Source organism: Ammospiza caudacuta, chromosome 1, assembly GCF_027887145.1.
Source record: "Ammospiza caudacuta isolate bAmmCau1 chromosome 1, bAmmCau1.pri, whole genome shotgun sequence".
Classification (NCBI taxonomy): domain Eukaryota; kingdom Metazoa; phylum Chordata; class Aves; order Passeriformes; family Passerellidae; genus Ammospiza; species Ammospiza caudacuta.
The window spans coordinates 30,044,785-30,059,633 of record NC_080593.1 but is presented as its reverse complement, the minus strand read 5'-3'; the positions used below and the strand labels follow the sequence as shown (position 1 = coordinate 30,059,633).

Here is a 14,849-nt window from a genome sequence, read left to right as displayed (position 1 = left end):
ATGTTATACCCCTGCACAGAAATGATTGATTAGCCTGCTCTTTACTTGCTTTGAGGTAAATGCTGCCTCTGTCCCTTTTTATCCAGAAAAAAACTGTGCAAAATTGTTCTTCCAATATGTGTGAATTTACATTTTACCCACTTCCAATGTCTATGTATGAGCATGCATATATATGCACAGCAACTAAAATATTATATTGATTAAATACAAAATGTATAATGGAATGGAACTGAAGATAAATTATGTATGCACAAAGTGTTGCTGCATTCACAAAGTGCTTCACTGCATGTTAATAACAAATGAATATTAAAAAAATGTAAACCCCCAAATCCCGGTTTTCTTAATTCATGGTAAAACATAATATAAATATATATGAATGTTATATATGCTCTTCCTTCCACATCATTGTCTAAGAAAACAGAAAAAAAAAGGAGAAATAGCAGTAGCAAGTTCAGTATAACCAAGATGCCAAGAATCTGATGGGCTTCTGGAGAAATTACCAGGGGCTATCAACACAAGTCAAGAATCTTTTGACTCCACAGAGACTGTGGAAAGCATGAGAACTTCAGAAACATTTCATGTTCAAGTGCAGCCAAAAGCAGCTTCAAAGTGCTTTTTGGCTGGATTGTAAAATCTCACCATGATATACAACAGATTTGATGACACTGAAGTCTGCATGCATCAAAGTCCACCCATCAAATATAATTTATTCTGGATAGATCAAGTGTAATACCCCTAGCATAGTAAGGGAAATGGACTTCAGAGCAAGAACACAACCAAATTGGCACATGTTCCTTCACAGAAATTAATATTAATGAATGAGATGAAGTGGGGAAACACTGGCTGGACAAGAAAGAAGGCACTGGGCACAACAGATTGTGGGTATAGGTGATGACATACAAAACCACAGTGTCAAGAAGGAAGGGGAAAGTAGTTCTGAAGGCTGTTTTGCTGTTGGCAATGTCTCACTTACCTACTCCTCAGAACTCATGTACAGTGGGAGAAGTCATGGAACTAAAAAGAACTTATTTTGTTCCTTACAGAAAGTCAAACAAGAGGTATGTTTTTTATGAATGAATGCATGAAGACCTGAGGCAGGAATTCAGAATATGTTACACCAAAAAAAATTGGAAAAATGGGAATGCTGCAGAATAAGCTTCCATGAACACATTTGTATAGAACTGCTGCAAGAAAAAATCAGAATCTAAGATCATCGTGGATATTAAGAGGTGCCAAGCTTAAGAAGAAAAATTAATTTTGGGCATCTAATAATAATGAAGTGATGCTGACTCACGGTGCAAACTTGGAAGTCCTAAAAGAGACAACAAATATATGTCATCAAGAGACAACAGACAAATATATGTCATCAGTCAGGAATTAGGTAGTGAAATGCTTTCCAAGAAAAGAAAACAAAAGACCTGCTAAAAAAGAACATAGTTGCTGAACCAATGGATTTAAAAAAAAATCCCACTAAAAAAATCTTCAGGACATGCTAAACTGTCCTGAAGACAATGAGACCAGCACTCATTGGGAGGAAGGCAGTTCAATTTCTAGCTAATTCCTTCTCTGGTGAAAGTCTCCACTCCAAAAGCTTGACACCTCAGCATGCAGAGTGGCTGTGCTGTGCATGACTTTTCTGCTACTGCAGGTATCAAAAATACCTGTGGAGTCTTGCCTTTGCTAGGAGGGATCACTGCACTCCTATTGTATGGCTCCTACTTTTGATGCCTCTGCAAGCCCATATGATCATTTTACTCCAGTCCACTGTTGGCGTTGCAAAGCAGCCCAGCTGGCACATAAACTTTCATGCTTACTCCTCAGAAAGGTCTCTGTATGTGATTTTCTTAGGTTCCTCTTAACACAACTAAGAGAACCCTGAAAAGCTGTAAATAACCTATCTTCTCAAAGATATAAAGAAATTTTGCAGACTCTAAAGATTTTGCTTATTTGGTGCATGTAAGACATTGGAATTTTCCTAAAAATAATGTCAAAGAGGCAAGGGCCAGGGCCCTGAGTACCCCCACCTTCAAGCCTGGATGACTGAGTTAAGGAGTACAACTTGTCAAGTACAAACACAGTCCTTCCACTAGTAAGAGCTGTAATGAAAAAGCTAGAAGCAGCCCTCTTTTCAACCCTCCTTTCCTTGTTGTGCTTTGGGAGCTGCTTTTAAGCAGTCTTTACTGTTGGCCTCCTATGTCTGCACCTGGTCTGATGCCTCCCTGACCGTGACCTGCACCCCCTGGCTCAGCTTCCTGGCTTGCCTGGCACCTGCCACCTCACCTAAGGTCCTGACAGGTGATCACCAGGCTGTGCCTCCTCCGCCATTTAATGAATATCAGCCCTGGGAATTTTCCAAACATGTCTCGGCCATCACTGCTTACAGTAACACCATGAGACAAGCTGGAACATCCCAGATCCTAGCAGTAAGTTGACTACCACTGAGTTTTACCTGCAGGTGCTGGTTGACAGTGGCTGAACATGAGCCAGGCAGCCAAGAAGGCCAATGGCATGTTGGCTTGTATCAGAAATAGTGTGTGGTACTCTTGCTATTCTTGACAATGGTTAGGCCACACCTAAAGTGCTGTGTCCAGTTTTGGACCTTCACTTCAAAAAACACATTGAGGTGCTGGAGTGAGTCCGGAGAAGGGCAAAGAGGCTGGGGAAGGGTCTGGAGCACAAGTCCTGTGAGGAGTGGCTGAGAGAGCTGGAGAAGAGGAGGCTCGGGAGAGACCCCATCCATCACTCTACACTGCCTGAAAGGAGGCTGGACTCAGGTGGGAATCGGCCTCTTCTCCCGGGCAGCGAGGGACAGAAAACGAAATTGCCTCAAGTTGCACCAGGGGAGGTTTATGTTGGATATTAAGAAAAAATTATTCATTGAAAGGGCTGACATTAAAACGGGATGCCCAGGGAAATAGCAGAGTCCGGATTCCTGGAAGTGTTCCAAAGGTGTGTGGATGTAACACTTGGGAAATGTAGTTAAACAGTGAATACGGCCACGCTGGGTTAACGACTGGACTCGATGACTTAAGTACCCAGCCAGCTCTTGGGCTCTCGCGAACACGCAGGGCCCCGGGTTCCGGTTTGCTTTTCCCTGCGCGCCACTGGCGCTCTGTTTATCTCCTCACTACCGCAGGCTCCCCGGCCGTGCTCCCCGGCCCCTCTCCCGCCGGGACCGGGCGGGACGCGGCTCCCCCGCCCCTCAGCGCGGCCCCGCCCCGAGCCACCCGCGCGCCGGGCATTTAAAGGGCCCATGGCGGCCGTGCCCGGGCAGCGGCTCTGTGTGCCCGCCTCGGCCCTGCCGCGCTGCCCCGGCCGCTCCCTCGCCGCGGTGCGGGCGGTCCCGCGGGGCTGCCGGGGCCCGGGGGAGCTCCTGCGGGGGCTCGCGTAGCGCGGGGGGGGCGAGTGGTAGGGCCCGGTGTGCGCCGGGGGCAGGCGAGCGGGCGGGCGCTGGATTCTTTGGATCGCGGACGTCGTGGGCGAATAAAACAGGCGGGCGGGCGGTTGCGCTGTTGGTGCCGCGGGGTCGCGGAGCGGAGCCGCCGCCGGGCCCGGCGCAGATGGAGCCCCGCGGCCGCGGCGCCGCGGCCGGCGGCGTGTCTGTTTCGGCCGTGCTGCCGGCGGGCGGGAGCGGGGAGCGCCTGGGAGGTGCCACCCCCAAGCAGTTCTGCGCCGTGCAGGGGAGGCCGCTCGTCAGCTACGCGGTGCGGGCCATGGAGAGGTAACGAGCCCGGCGCCGCTCGGCTTCCGACCGCGCCCCGCCGGCTCCTGCCGGGCCCCGGAGAGCCGCAGGCAGCCCTCGCTGCCCTCGCCTCAGGCCCTGGGCACTAGAGCGGGTCTAGTTTTCCTTGCGGTGACTCCGTCCCTCCCCGCCCGGTCACACCGGGAAGGGACCGAGGTGTGCCTGGGCCCCCTCACCTGGGACCGAATCCCGGGCGAGAGCTTGCGCTTCCCCCGCCCCAGCTTGGCTCTAGCGCCGCCATCCCGGGTGGCTCTCCGCCCTCCTTCCCCAGCCTGTCCATGCTCCGAGGCTGTGCCGCATTCCTTAGCTCTTGGAGATCAGCTGTTCAGCTGCAGTGGCTGGTTTGGTGAGCTGTGAGCCCACCGCAGCTGTTGGGGACAGTCACAGGACTGACTATCCATCAGCCCTGAAAAGGCATTTGTTCTGCCATTGGAGATGGTCTTTATAATGTCCAAAGGCTTCGAAAAATGATCCACTCCTCACTATGGGATGAATGAACTCACTGATGTCCAGCACTGCGTTATGCTCCACTATTGCCCGTGGAAAAACACGGACATCAGCAGGAAGTTTGAAAGAAAAGTGTTTAAGTTATAGTTGCTGGACTAGAAGCTGGTGGCCTATGTAGTGTGAAGGTGCAAGTTTAACTTTTCCATGTTTATGTTGTAGTGATATCTCAAGGAGTAATGGGTACAAATTGGAAGATGGGAAATTTAGGTTAGGTGTTAGGAAGAAATTCTTTACTGTTAGGGTGGTGAGGAGCCAGAACTGGTTTCCCCAGGAGATTGTGGATGTCCCAACCCAGGTAGCATTCAAGGCTAGGTTGGATAAGGCCTTGAGCAGTCTGGTCTGGGGAAGTGTCGCAGTCCATGGCAGGGAGACTGGGGCTAGATGATCTTTAGGGTGCCTTCCAACCCTTAACATTCTACGATTCTGTGTTGGAGCAAAGGATTAAAGTAATGGGATTTCTTAGCAGCCAGGCTTTTCCTTTCCATAAGGCTGTTGAGTTCTAGGCATGGGACTGATAGTTAATAAATTATTGTCAAATGATAACATAATATAAGTCTTGTATCTAGTGTCACTTGAAACACTGCAGGTTGGAGCAGAGTGTCGTGGGGCATTCTGGATGTGTTGCAGTAACCCATAGGAAAACAAACCTTTAGATTTTTAGAGAGAATAAATGGGAAGTATTGGAGATTAGTAAAAGAAATAAAATTGCCAACATGTCCCAAAGTGCTTAACACATGGAAACTTGTACTACTTCAAAATTGGAACTCTTTTTCCATTCCTACCCAGGGAGGCTTCCCTCAGGTCACTTGTTACTTTATGAAAGAAATACTGCTTGTTTATTTAATTTTCAACAGCAGCCAGTTGCAAAGCTAAGCATATGAGTAAGCAAAGCATCCAATCCAAAGCTTGCCACAGCTGTAATTTCTCTGCCAAAATGTCATGGGAATCTACAGAGAAGAATTATATCCTCACTCAGTGTATTGGAGACCTGGAAAAGAGAACAGAGGGAGGTTTGGGAAGGAAATGTTATGCATAAAAAAAACCCCCAAAAAACAACACTTTATTTTTACTGCCAGTAAGCCCTGAGAAAATAGCCATACTTTGAGCAGCAATATTATATTTGTCCTAAAGATGCAAAAAATTGGGTTGATTTCTTGTGCAGTTCAGCTAAGTTGATTGTGACAGTGACAACTTGGTGCTTGTGCTCAGAAGCTCAATAACCCCTGCCACCTCTGCTGAATTGCAGTGTTGATTGGTATAGATGTGTATGAGGAGCTGGAACAGATCTAATCCAAAGCTAGGAATGGCTTTCATTTTCATCTCAACACTTTCACTTCTGGCTCTGAAACTGTGAAGGATGTACCTTGTTCTTACTTTGTGCATATGTAAGCACAAGCATGTAATATTGTGGAACTGCAGTTTATCACATAATCTGTAATCTACCCAGAAATGGCAGATTTTGTGTTTAGTTTGATACTGTATCTTATGTTTGTTGTTTACCTGATGTAACTGAATGGGTCATTGACTCATTAGCTTGTAATAACTTCTGTTGAACTGGACATCTGAGCTGGTGTGACTGTTTTGGAGCTTTTTTAAATCTAGAAAAGAGGTAGCATTGTATAGACAAAAACACACGAGCAGTTCAAGGATGTGCAGCGATCTTTGCACTTGCTTTTTAAATATCAGTAGAAGAATATTTTTATGCTGTTCAGCTGAAAGTGGTGAGACTCTTAAATATCAGTGTGGGAAAAATGGGCAGCTGAGACAAGAGCAGACATGAATGAATAAGCACTGCATCCTGTTGTGTAGGATAATGTAGGACATTGGCCTGCCAATAGTAATCACAGATGATACTCTGAGGAAGAGGAGATGAACAAAACTAGGGTAAGAAGCAATTGTTGGTTTTAATTGTCACTGCAGTGGCACTGATAGGAAGGTCAGGCCTTAGCTTCAGGCTAAAATTAAAATGTGTTAGAAAACTTAAATGTCTCTTTTTCCTATTGAATTTGTTCCTGCTTTTGTTGAACTATGCAAGGCTTTTGCAGCAAGTTCCACTGATTTAGAGTGGCATTCCTTGTTTTTGCTTCTGTAACAACTAGCAGAATTTTTTCTTCATTTGATTTCTTTTTGGTGTAAGTATGTTTGTTAGAATAGAACCTTTTCAATTCTTTCTCTGAGGCAGGGAGGAATCTTAGCTCTGTATGCACACATGCATGCATATTTTACTGATCTTTAGAGAGGAAAAAAACTAAGGTAAAGATTGATTTTAAAGTATTCTCGCTGTGCTCATATTTCACCAGTTGTTGCAAGTACAATGAGTGGTTATAAAAGGAAAGCAGAGCTGATGTCTTCACTGTCAGAATTAAAATTTTCCATAAAGGTTCCAGACAGCTTTGTTTTCTTTATTGTAGTATCTTAAAACAGGGGGAGGTATTTTAAAATCCCCTGGGGAAGCTCCCAGAGAAGCACCTCTTTGGAAGTGTCTTGCCTAGTTATTTGCCAAGTGTTTTTCTCCACTGACTGGTGCATATTCACTGGGTCTGTAAGTCACACAATTACAGTTTTAAGTGGATCTACTCTAATACTTCTTTTTGTCCAGTTGTCATTCGCTTTTTTTTTTTTTCTTTTTTGAAATAGCTTAAGAGCAAAAAATAGTTACAGCAAATTTTATGGAGGTATCTTTTTTATCATGTCTGACTCATAAGAAGCATTTTATTTCTGGAAAAAATTGAGTGGTTTCTGATGAGATGAGATCCTCCAAACTTTCTTAATCTACTGTAAAAGCTTCCTGCTTCCATTTTTGTACTGTAAGAGATACATTTGTTTGAATGTGTTTTTTCATATATCAATAAATTCATAATGAAGCTTTTATGGAGCAAAAGGAAGTTACACTTGCATTTGCCAAATGGATTTTGTTCTTGATGCTTCTTTTTCTCCTTTGGTTTTTAATAAGGTTAGCAAAAGTAATACAATGATTTATCTTGCACCTCTGAAAGTTTCTGTGACAGTGAAAGATCCTGTCTAACACTGCTAAAGCCATCTCAGTAGTGACTTCCTGGTTCTGGCCTTTATTTGCTGGTCTCAGTAGGTTATATTGAAGAGTTTTTTAGTGGCAGTGAAAGAGTTGCAAGAGATTGAGCGTGGGTATTTGAGTCTTATATCAGATTTCAGCACTGGTTTCTGTGTGAGTCAAGTAGAGGGTTAAATCTGGGTCACATTTGTACCTCAGCATGCCATTTAGGTGATACAGTTTCAAAGTGGGCTTGTTTCATTTCCTCTGCAGCCTGTGTTTTGAAGGAATACCTTAATCTGCTGCAGAGTTAAAGAGCTCCCCCAGTTTCAGTTCTAGCTCAGCTACTGTAAGTGTTTGCACTTCTGTTTGAAATTTACTGGAACAATACTATGTTTTACTAGGCAGTAAGTCTCTATGTAGGTGATGAGGAGAAGGATAGCTGCAGGAAAGAAATATATAGTCCTTTCTGCCTCATTGTTTGCTTTCTGCTAGTATTGGGATCCTCCCAAGGCAGTGGTAAAGTGATTGTAACTGGGCATTTGGTCAGACTTGATTTTCCACTTTGGAACAACAGCCTGTGTTGTATGGAAGCAATAGACTTGTGTGTTGTTAAAGCATGTTGGAGTACAGCATTGTCATCTTTTTCATGGGTCATGCTGATTCTTTCTGAAGCTTGATCCAATATTACAGTTATGAAATTGAAATAGTGTTTGAAATGGTGTTTTTAAACTGGATTTGAGCAGTAGACTGGAAAATCCAGTAAACTGGAATCTACGCAGAGATTGTTATTTTAGTATGAAATGTTTCTGAAGGAAAGGATGTGACAAATTAAGGGAGGGAAAAGGGATTCATTTATTGGAGTGTATACTACTACTTTCTCCTTCTTTAAAACATTTGCAACAGTTCCATAAGCAGATCTTCAGAAGTGCTAGCAACCTGTGTGGTGCACAGCTCTCATTCATTAAAATTTGTAGCGTACTTTACTGGATTAGTGCTTTTCATGAGTTAGTGGGACAAACCCTAAGCTGTTCTGTATGTAATTAATCTGGAGGATACCTTTATGCTCTTAAATGAATATGTTGCATTCCTGAATCCAAGCTCTAATTATAGAACATGGGTCCAGAATGAGTTTAAGGAGGACATATTCAAGTTTACAAATGTGTTTATGCAGACACAGGGTGGAGCTGTGACCGCATCCTGTCACTTTTTGGTGTATTGTACCACTGGAGGCCTTGAGCCATTCCACCCCCTCTGTGCAGAGATTTATCACAGGCTGGCCAGTACTTGTGTTCTCTTCCCTGCTTCTCAGAGCATGCTGTGTACTACCCAGTTGCCTCAAAATCTGTTTCCTTTGACTCCAGAAAGGGCAGTGTCAGTGCTCTTCTGACGCAGTCACCGTGACTGTGCAGACTGTCCAGTTTCTGGGTGCTGTGTAAGGCTTCAGTCCTTCTGCAAATCAAAATACAGAGCTCTTGTTCTCGATTAGTGTGAAATAGCTCTTTCTGAATTTTGCTTTCTTAAATGACTGACTCTCTGTATTTAAAAGAACTGAGATGAATCCAGTTAGTTTGCCCTAGTTCCAAATTGAAGTAATACAGAAGTGCTGTGTTTTGTAGTTAAATATAAGAGTATGCCAGAAATCATATGAGAGATTTTTAAACCTTTTGATGGACCTGTGGTGAGTGACAAGTTGAAATGAAACTTGAAACCACGTGATTCCAGATTTTGCTTTTGGGCAACTTCAATACTTAAAGAATGCTGAGAATATGTTGGTTTGGCTGTATTTTCTGCCTTTGCTAATAGTAAAATGAACACAAAGACAAGTATTTTTCTTTTGGAGAATGCTAATAGAACTTTATTTTACAATTAATTTAAACAGTTTTCCATGGAGTATTATTAATTACAACCCCCACTCCCATTAATAAGGTGGAAGATGCTCTGTTGTTTCACGTAGTTCTAGGCTACTGCTTTGTAACACAGATTAATTTTGCTTTTGAAGTAAGAATGGTTCCCAGGCAATATCTTGTCACGTGTCATTGCAGAAATCAGTATCTTGAGCCTGTGTATTTCTGAACTGTGAATTTCATACTTTTATTTTTCTAACTGCAAATATTCAGTTCTTAGTACCTTCATTCTTTTTGTGTCTGCAATATTAGTTCCAGTAGCTTTACTAATTTTAGTCAGTGTATTGTACTTGTCTCTCTCCCTAGCTGGACATGTAAGCTACACATGAGTAATTTTAACATAGTAATTTTTCTTTTAATCATTGCTCATCTGGTGACTTTCATGTCTGACATGCTAAAATGTTCTTCTGCCATCTGTGGGGACACAGAAAGGGAACACAATTACTTTTTTTAATGTTCTTTATGTAGGTATTTAGAAAATAGGACACTACAATGGATTTGGATTATGGTATTTCTGTTGTTTTGAAGTACAGTATGCCACATATTACTAGAATTTGTATTACTTTGACAGGAGTATGATTTCAGCCTAGTTTCACTTGTGATTGGTTTTAATTTTGTGGTCTGTGGGTCATTCACTTCCCCCTGTACAACCCCTCAGTTCTAAAGCAGGGCTGATGCCAACAGTAAAATCTTGGAGATCTCTGAAAATGTATTTTTGATATGGTATTATTAACTAATACAGCTATATTTTTACATTTTCTAGCTTCTTACAGCAGAAACCTTTGTGTTTATAAATATATATTTTTTGTCAAACTACCAGTGTAATGCTTCTTGTCAGTATTAAAGTGTTACGGTTTTCATTCATTACCATTCTGTCAATTACTGCTCATGCCTGTCTTGATAGTGATCTTTGTTTCAGACTTTTTCTTGATTGTCTTATTCCCATGTACGCTGTGTGCTTCACTGGAACATGGAATATTCCAGGCCACAGGATTTACCAGTTCATTAGAAACTGACTAGAAAACTATTCCTGTTTGATTTAGAAGTTCTGTTTGAAGTTAGGAATGATGCTGTAGTAAGAAAAGTTTTCAAGGCTTTTGAAGAGTTATCAGAATGTGCCCCTCTGCAAAGTGGTTGTTGGAAGCAAGTCCCTTCCCAGAACTCCAGTGTCATTGGTATAAATCTTCTGTTATAGCATTCCCTTAAGGGGTGGAGTACAAAAACGTGGACTTGGGTATATTGAGAAGGGCTTTATTTAGCCATCTTGATTTTTTTATTGTTATGAATTTCTTTGTTTCACATATCTTCACTTTTATTTAGTCATTCATGTCTACTTTCTCTGGTTTTTTACTGATTTTTCTAGGATAAGTTGGATATCTGACATTGTTGTGGTGGTCTCTCCTGAAAATATTGAAACAATGAAGACTATCATTGAAAAATATGGCCACAAAAGAGTTACGGTAGTAGAAGGTGGAATAACTCGTCACCGGTCAATATTCAATGGACTGAAAGTGTTTGCAGAGAATGAATTTTCCAGCCATTTGCTCCAGAAGCCAGAAGTAGTGATTATCCATGATGCTGTGAGGCCTTTTGTTGAAGAAGATATTGTTTCAAAAGTGGTTATGGCTGCTAAAGAACATGGGGTATGTACTATACAGCAATGGAACTCTGTAATGTGCTTTATACTGTACAGCTTAAAATCATGATTGATAAATCAGGAATTTTCTAGCAATTTTATTAGTGTGTGATGAGTTTTTTTTAAAGTAGAACAGATCCAGATTCCCTATTACACAGAGAGGTCAGGTGGGGGAGGTTGACATTTTTAAATACTGCAGGTATTATTTGGTACAGGGAATAATTGTTGCCATGGAGACTGTCAGTAAGCAATTGAATCAATCAGCAATTTGTTAGTTGAAAGGTAGGTTATGTAATGATAGTTTACCCCTTTTTCCATGCAGAATTATCTCTAAATGCTAGAGCACTTCTGTTAGTGAGTACTAATAATAGCAAAGAGTGTGTGTACTGCATTGGTTGACTTGCAGTACTTGTGCAGACTTTGTGCTTTCATCTCAAACTTGTATGCAAATCCTGAATAAACAGCAAAACAGCTGTCTCTGTATTAATGCTGAATTGTTCTAGACCCTGTAAGCATTGCAGACTGCTGGAAAACAGGGTATGTGGGAAGCCTCCAGCTGTAGATTGGATGTTCTCCTGTTTAACACTGCATCTGAGGACTGGGATTACTCACAGAAACCAAAAAGATTTCTGACAAAGATATATGAAAGAGAAGAGTTGGTAAGAAGTTGTGTTATGCAAGGTGATAGGAGAGGTATGAACTAGTAACAAGAGGAACTGTTAGATGAACTGCCCAAGTCAGAGATGTAAGAAATCATGACTTAGCCACAGGCTTGTTTGCAAAATTTAATTATCTTTAATTTGTTCTTGAATTCTCCATTAATGAAATGCATAATGCTTCCCTGCTTCAAGGACATGGTTTGAGGTAGAAGTCATTAGTGACGGCAGATTGTTTGGGTACTGGAAAACTTGAAAAATGTACCACTGCTTGTCTTCCTCCAGAAAATGTGGTAAAAGATAGTTGACAGGTGGTTCACAATGTGCACAGTGGATTAATGAGTCCAAAGAATGAACTGTGGTGTTTCCTTAGTGATCCTATACTTTCATAGTGTAGTAGGAGAATATATAGTTTGTTAAAATGTTTATTATTGATGCCTTAAGCATCGTCATGAAAATCAAACTATGTTAAGTCTCTCTGAACATTATGTTGCAAATCTAAATATATTGAGCCTCTTCTCAGTAGGCCTATAGTTTTTTAGATAGACTTAATAAGAAATGGCAATAAAAGAGAGACTCTACACTATAGTTTTCAGTGATCTGGAACATAGATTTCCAGTTATTAAAATTTAAATTCTGTTTGGTCAAAAATTTGTTAAAATTCTTTCTCATATAGCACAAAGTAGCATTTCAGAATTGATTTTCTGCCAAAGACTTCTAAATAAATCCTCTTTGTAAATCAGTTTTAAATGTGACTCTTTGAGAGTGGTAGAAGAATGGAGTTAATTGTGGTGGTTTTGGGTTGAAATGAGAATAACTTTTATGAATGTGTTTGTCTTGTCTTTTCATGTTAAGGTATATCATACTCATTTGAATTTAACTTATTCAGTTTTTCTTGAAAGTTTTGTGATTTTAGTATAATATTTTCTCCTGGTTTTCTTTTTAATTGAATTAAGGTATTTAAAGTAAAAAAGTAGGGGGAACCAAGGCAGTCTCCATGGACCTTCTCAAGTCAGTATTCCAGTTCATCTGAACTTCTGAGCAGTAAATATTTCCTAACCTGGATCACTGAAGTGTCATTTGATCTCAAAGAGGTGATTGTGTACATGTATAGTAGGCTATTCCATTGCATGACATTTGACTGAAATGTGTGTGGTGGCTTTCTGTGTCAGCTGAGATCCACTGGCTTCAGCAAGGCTGGGCCATGAGAGAGATATGTGCTCAAAGTCTCTAAAGGCTGCCTGCTGTTGATATTATGTGACAAAGTAATTGAGTTAAGGAACATGAGAAGAATTTCATTTTATGTAACAAATTGGAAAACCACAAAACCACCTTCCCAGAGACAGGTGGCTATTTCTACTTGAGAACTGCAACTGGTATGCATGGTTTTGAATATCAGAAAAAAATTGATCGAGAGCAGCTATCATGTTTAGTTCTTCCTATGGTCAAATTCTTTGCATATATAAAAGGATGTCAGTTCTTCAATCTTTCAGTACAAAAAGTAATTACTTCCTCTTGCATTATGTAGAGAGGTACAAAACCTGGCAGAAACATCACATTAAATGACTTATGTTAATAGGGGTAATGCTGTATTGTTATATGTCTGCATACCAGATAGATAACATAACTATGAGAAGCTTTAATGTTCTTTAAAATGGCAATTGATCAAGTAAGTTATTCACTTCTAGCTGCCAGTTGTCAGACAAATAAACTGCTTTATGGCACTTACTAATCGGTTTGTTATTTGCCTGTGGGAATAAAAATGTGTACCTTAACCAGAACTAATAAATTATGCCTTAAACCCCCAAACAACTCCTTGATTATGTCAAAATATTACTTTGTAAGCAATTAAATTCCATTTATGTTTTTGGGGTAATTTTGCAATTAAAATTATATGTTTCTAGAAACAAATTCTTTGCAGCCAGTAAAAGTTGGGAAAAGTGGAAGCCTCAGAAGGCATCAGTCCAAAGCCTCTAGCAATATCTCATTGCCAACATTGCATTTTAAACAAAACTAAAATGAAAAATGCTTACATGGAAAAGAAATCAGGAAGGTGGGGGGGAACTTGTCAGTTCTGCTATTGAGAGTTTACAAAAAGTAGGCACATCCAAAGACTTTTTTCCCTCTGGTTAACATAAACTAGATTTGAAAGTACAATATGTTATGTTGAAAGGACTAAGTCAAAATGGCACTCTTAAAAGCTGTTTTCTGGAAGCTGTCTAACATCATTACTTTATTCTGAGCTTTAGCAAGGACCTGAACAAAGCTTACATGCCAATACAGCTGTGCAGTACTGCTCAGTCTTGAGCAGTCTGCAACTTGCTCACCAGTTGCAGTTGGTGAAGGTAATACCCCCAGACAGAAAACACTTTGTGTTGTGCTCAGTCTGTTCCTCACTCTTACTGTAGCAGAAGGCTGGAGCAGAAAACATGGAACCCTGTGGATCCTGTTTCACCCACTGATTTTGCTGTCTATGGTTGCTGAGTTACATTAGCAAAACTTGGTGGGTGGCAAACCAAAAACCACCTCTTTTTCTTCACTGACAGTAAAGGAAGATTTGGGTGGATAAATAAGATGATCTGGTGTAGTGTACTTGAATGGGGACAGAATGCTGTTGTTTTACCCCCTCTGACCTTTCTTTGCACTTTTGCTCTTGGATCTTTTTGTTTTCTTATCTCCTATGGTTTTGCCATACATAGAATATTTTTACACCTGGTCTTTGTCCTCTTTGTTTCATTCAAAGATTGATTTTAACAAGCAGCAAAGGCTGTGTCAATAACAAGATTGTTTTTGATTCATATTTGTACACTGGGTCATCTGAAGTTATCCTCTGCTGTGTTCTCAGAAGTTCTGCTTTCATTGTATGCTTGGTGCTTTGCAGTGCTCTCCCTGTCTTGTCAGACCCCTGTACAAAAACAGAATTAAGAACTGATGGCATACTACTATTACCATCTTGACTGAATGGAATGAGTTTTGTACTTTAGGAGAGTGACTAACATCAGTGTAAAAGTAATTATTAATGAATTGTAGGGGTGTTACTCATCAATAAAATAGCATTTAAACACCTACATGCTCTTAGTCTACTAAAGCACATGGAGGACCGGGAGGGGGTTAGAGAGTGCCATTATGGCTTCACCAAGGGCCAGTCCTGCTCCACCAACCTACTGGCCCTCCATGATGGAGTGACTACATCAGTGGCACGAGGAAGAGCTACGGATGTTGCCTCTCTCATCTTCCCTAAGGCCTTTGGCACAGTCATCCACAATCTTCTTCTCTTAAAATTGGAGAAAAATTTGATGGGTGGACTGTTCAGTGGAGGAGGAATTGGTTGTCTGGCTGCATTCAGAGGGTAATGATTAACACCTCAATGTCCAGCTCTAGATCAGTGACA

At 41.2% G+C, this 14,849-nt stretch overlaps 1 protein-coding gene across 2 annotated transcripts in view; it reads left to right on the top strand.

The window, feature by feature from the left end:
• Window positions 1-3,536: 3,536 nt before the first annotated feature.
• CRPPA (CDP-L-ribitol pyrophosphorylase A) overlaps window positions 3,537-14,849 on the top strand; it is a 106,530-nt gene continuing 95,217 nt past the window's right edge. For both annotated transcript variants that reach the window (XM_058809183.1, XM_058809174.1), the window contains exons 1-2: window positions 3,537-3,721; window positions 10,530-10,809. In XM_058809183.1, coding sequence (XP_058665166.1) covers window positions 3,561-3,721; window positions 10,530-10,809 — 441 coding nt within the window. In that variant the 5' untranslated portion in view covers window positions 3,537-3,560. The remainder of the gene's footprint in view (window positions 3,722-10,529; window positions 10,810-14,849) is intronic.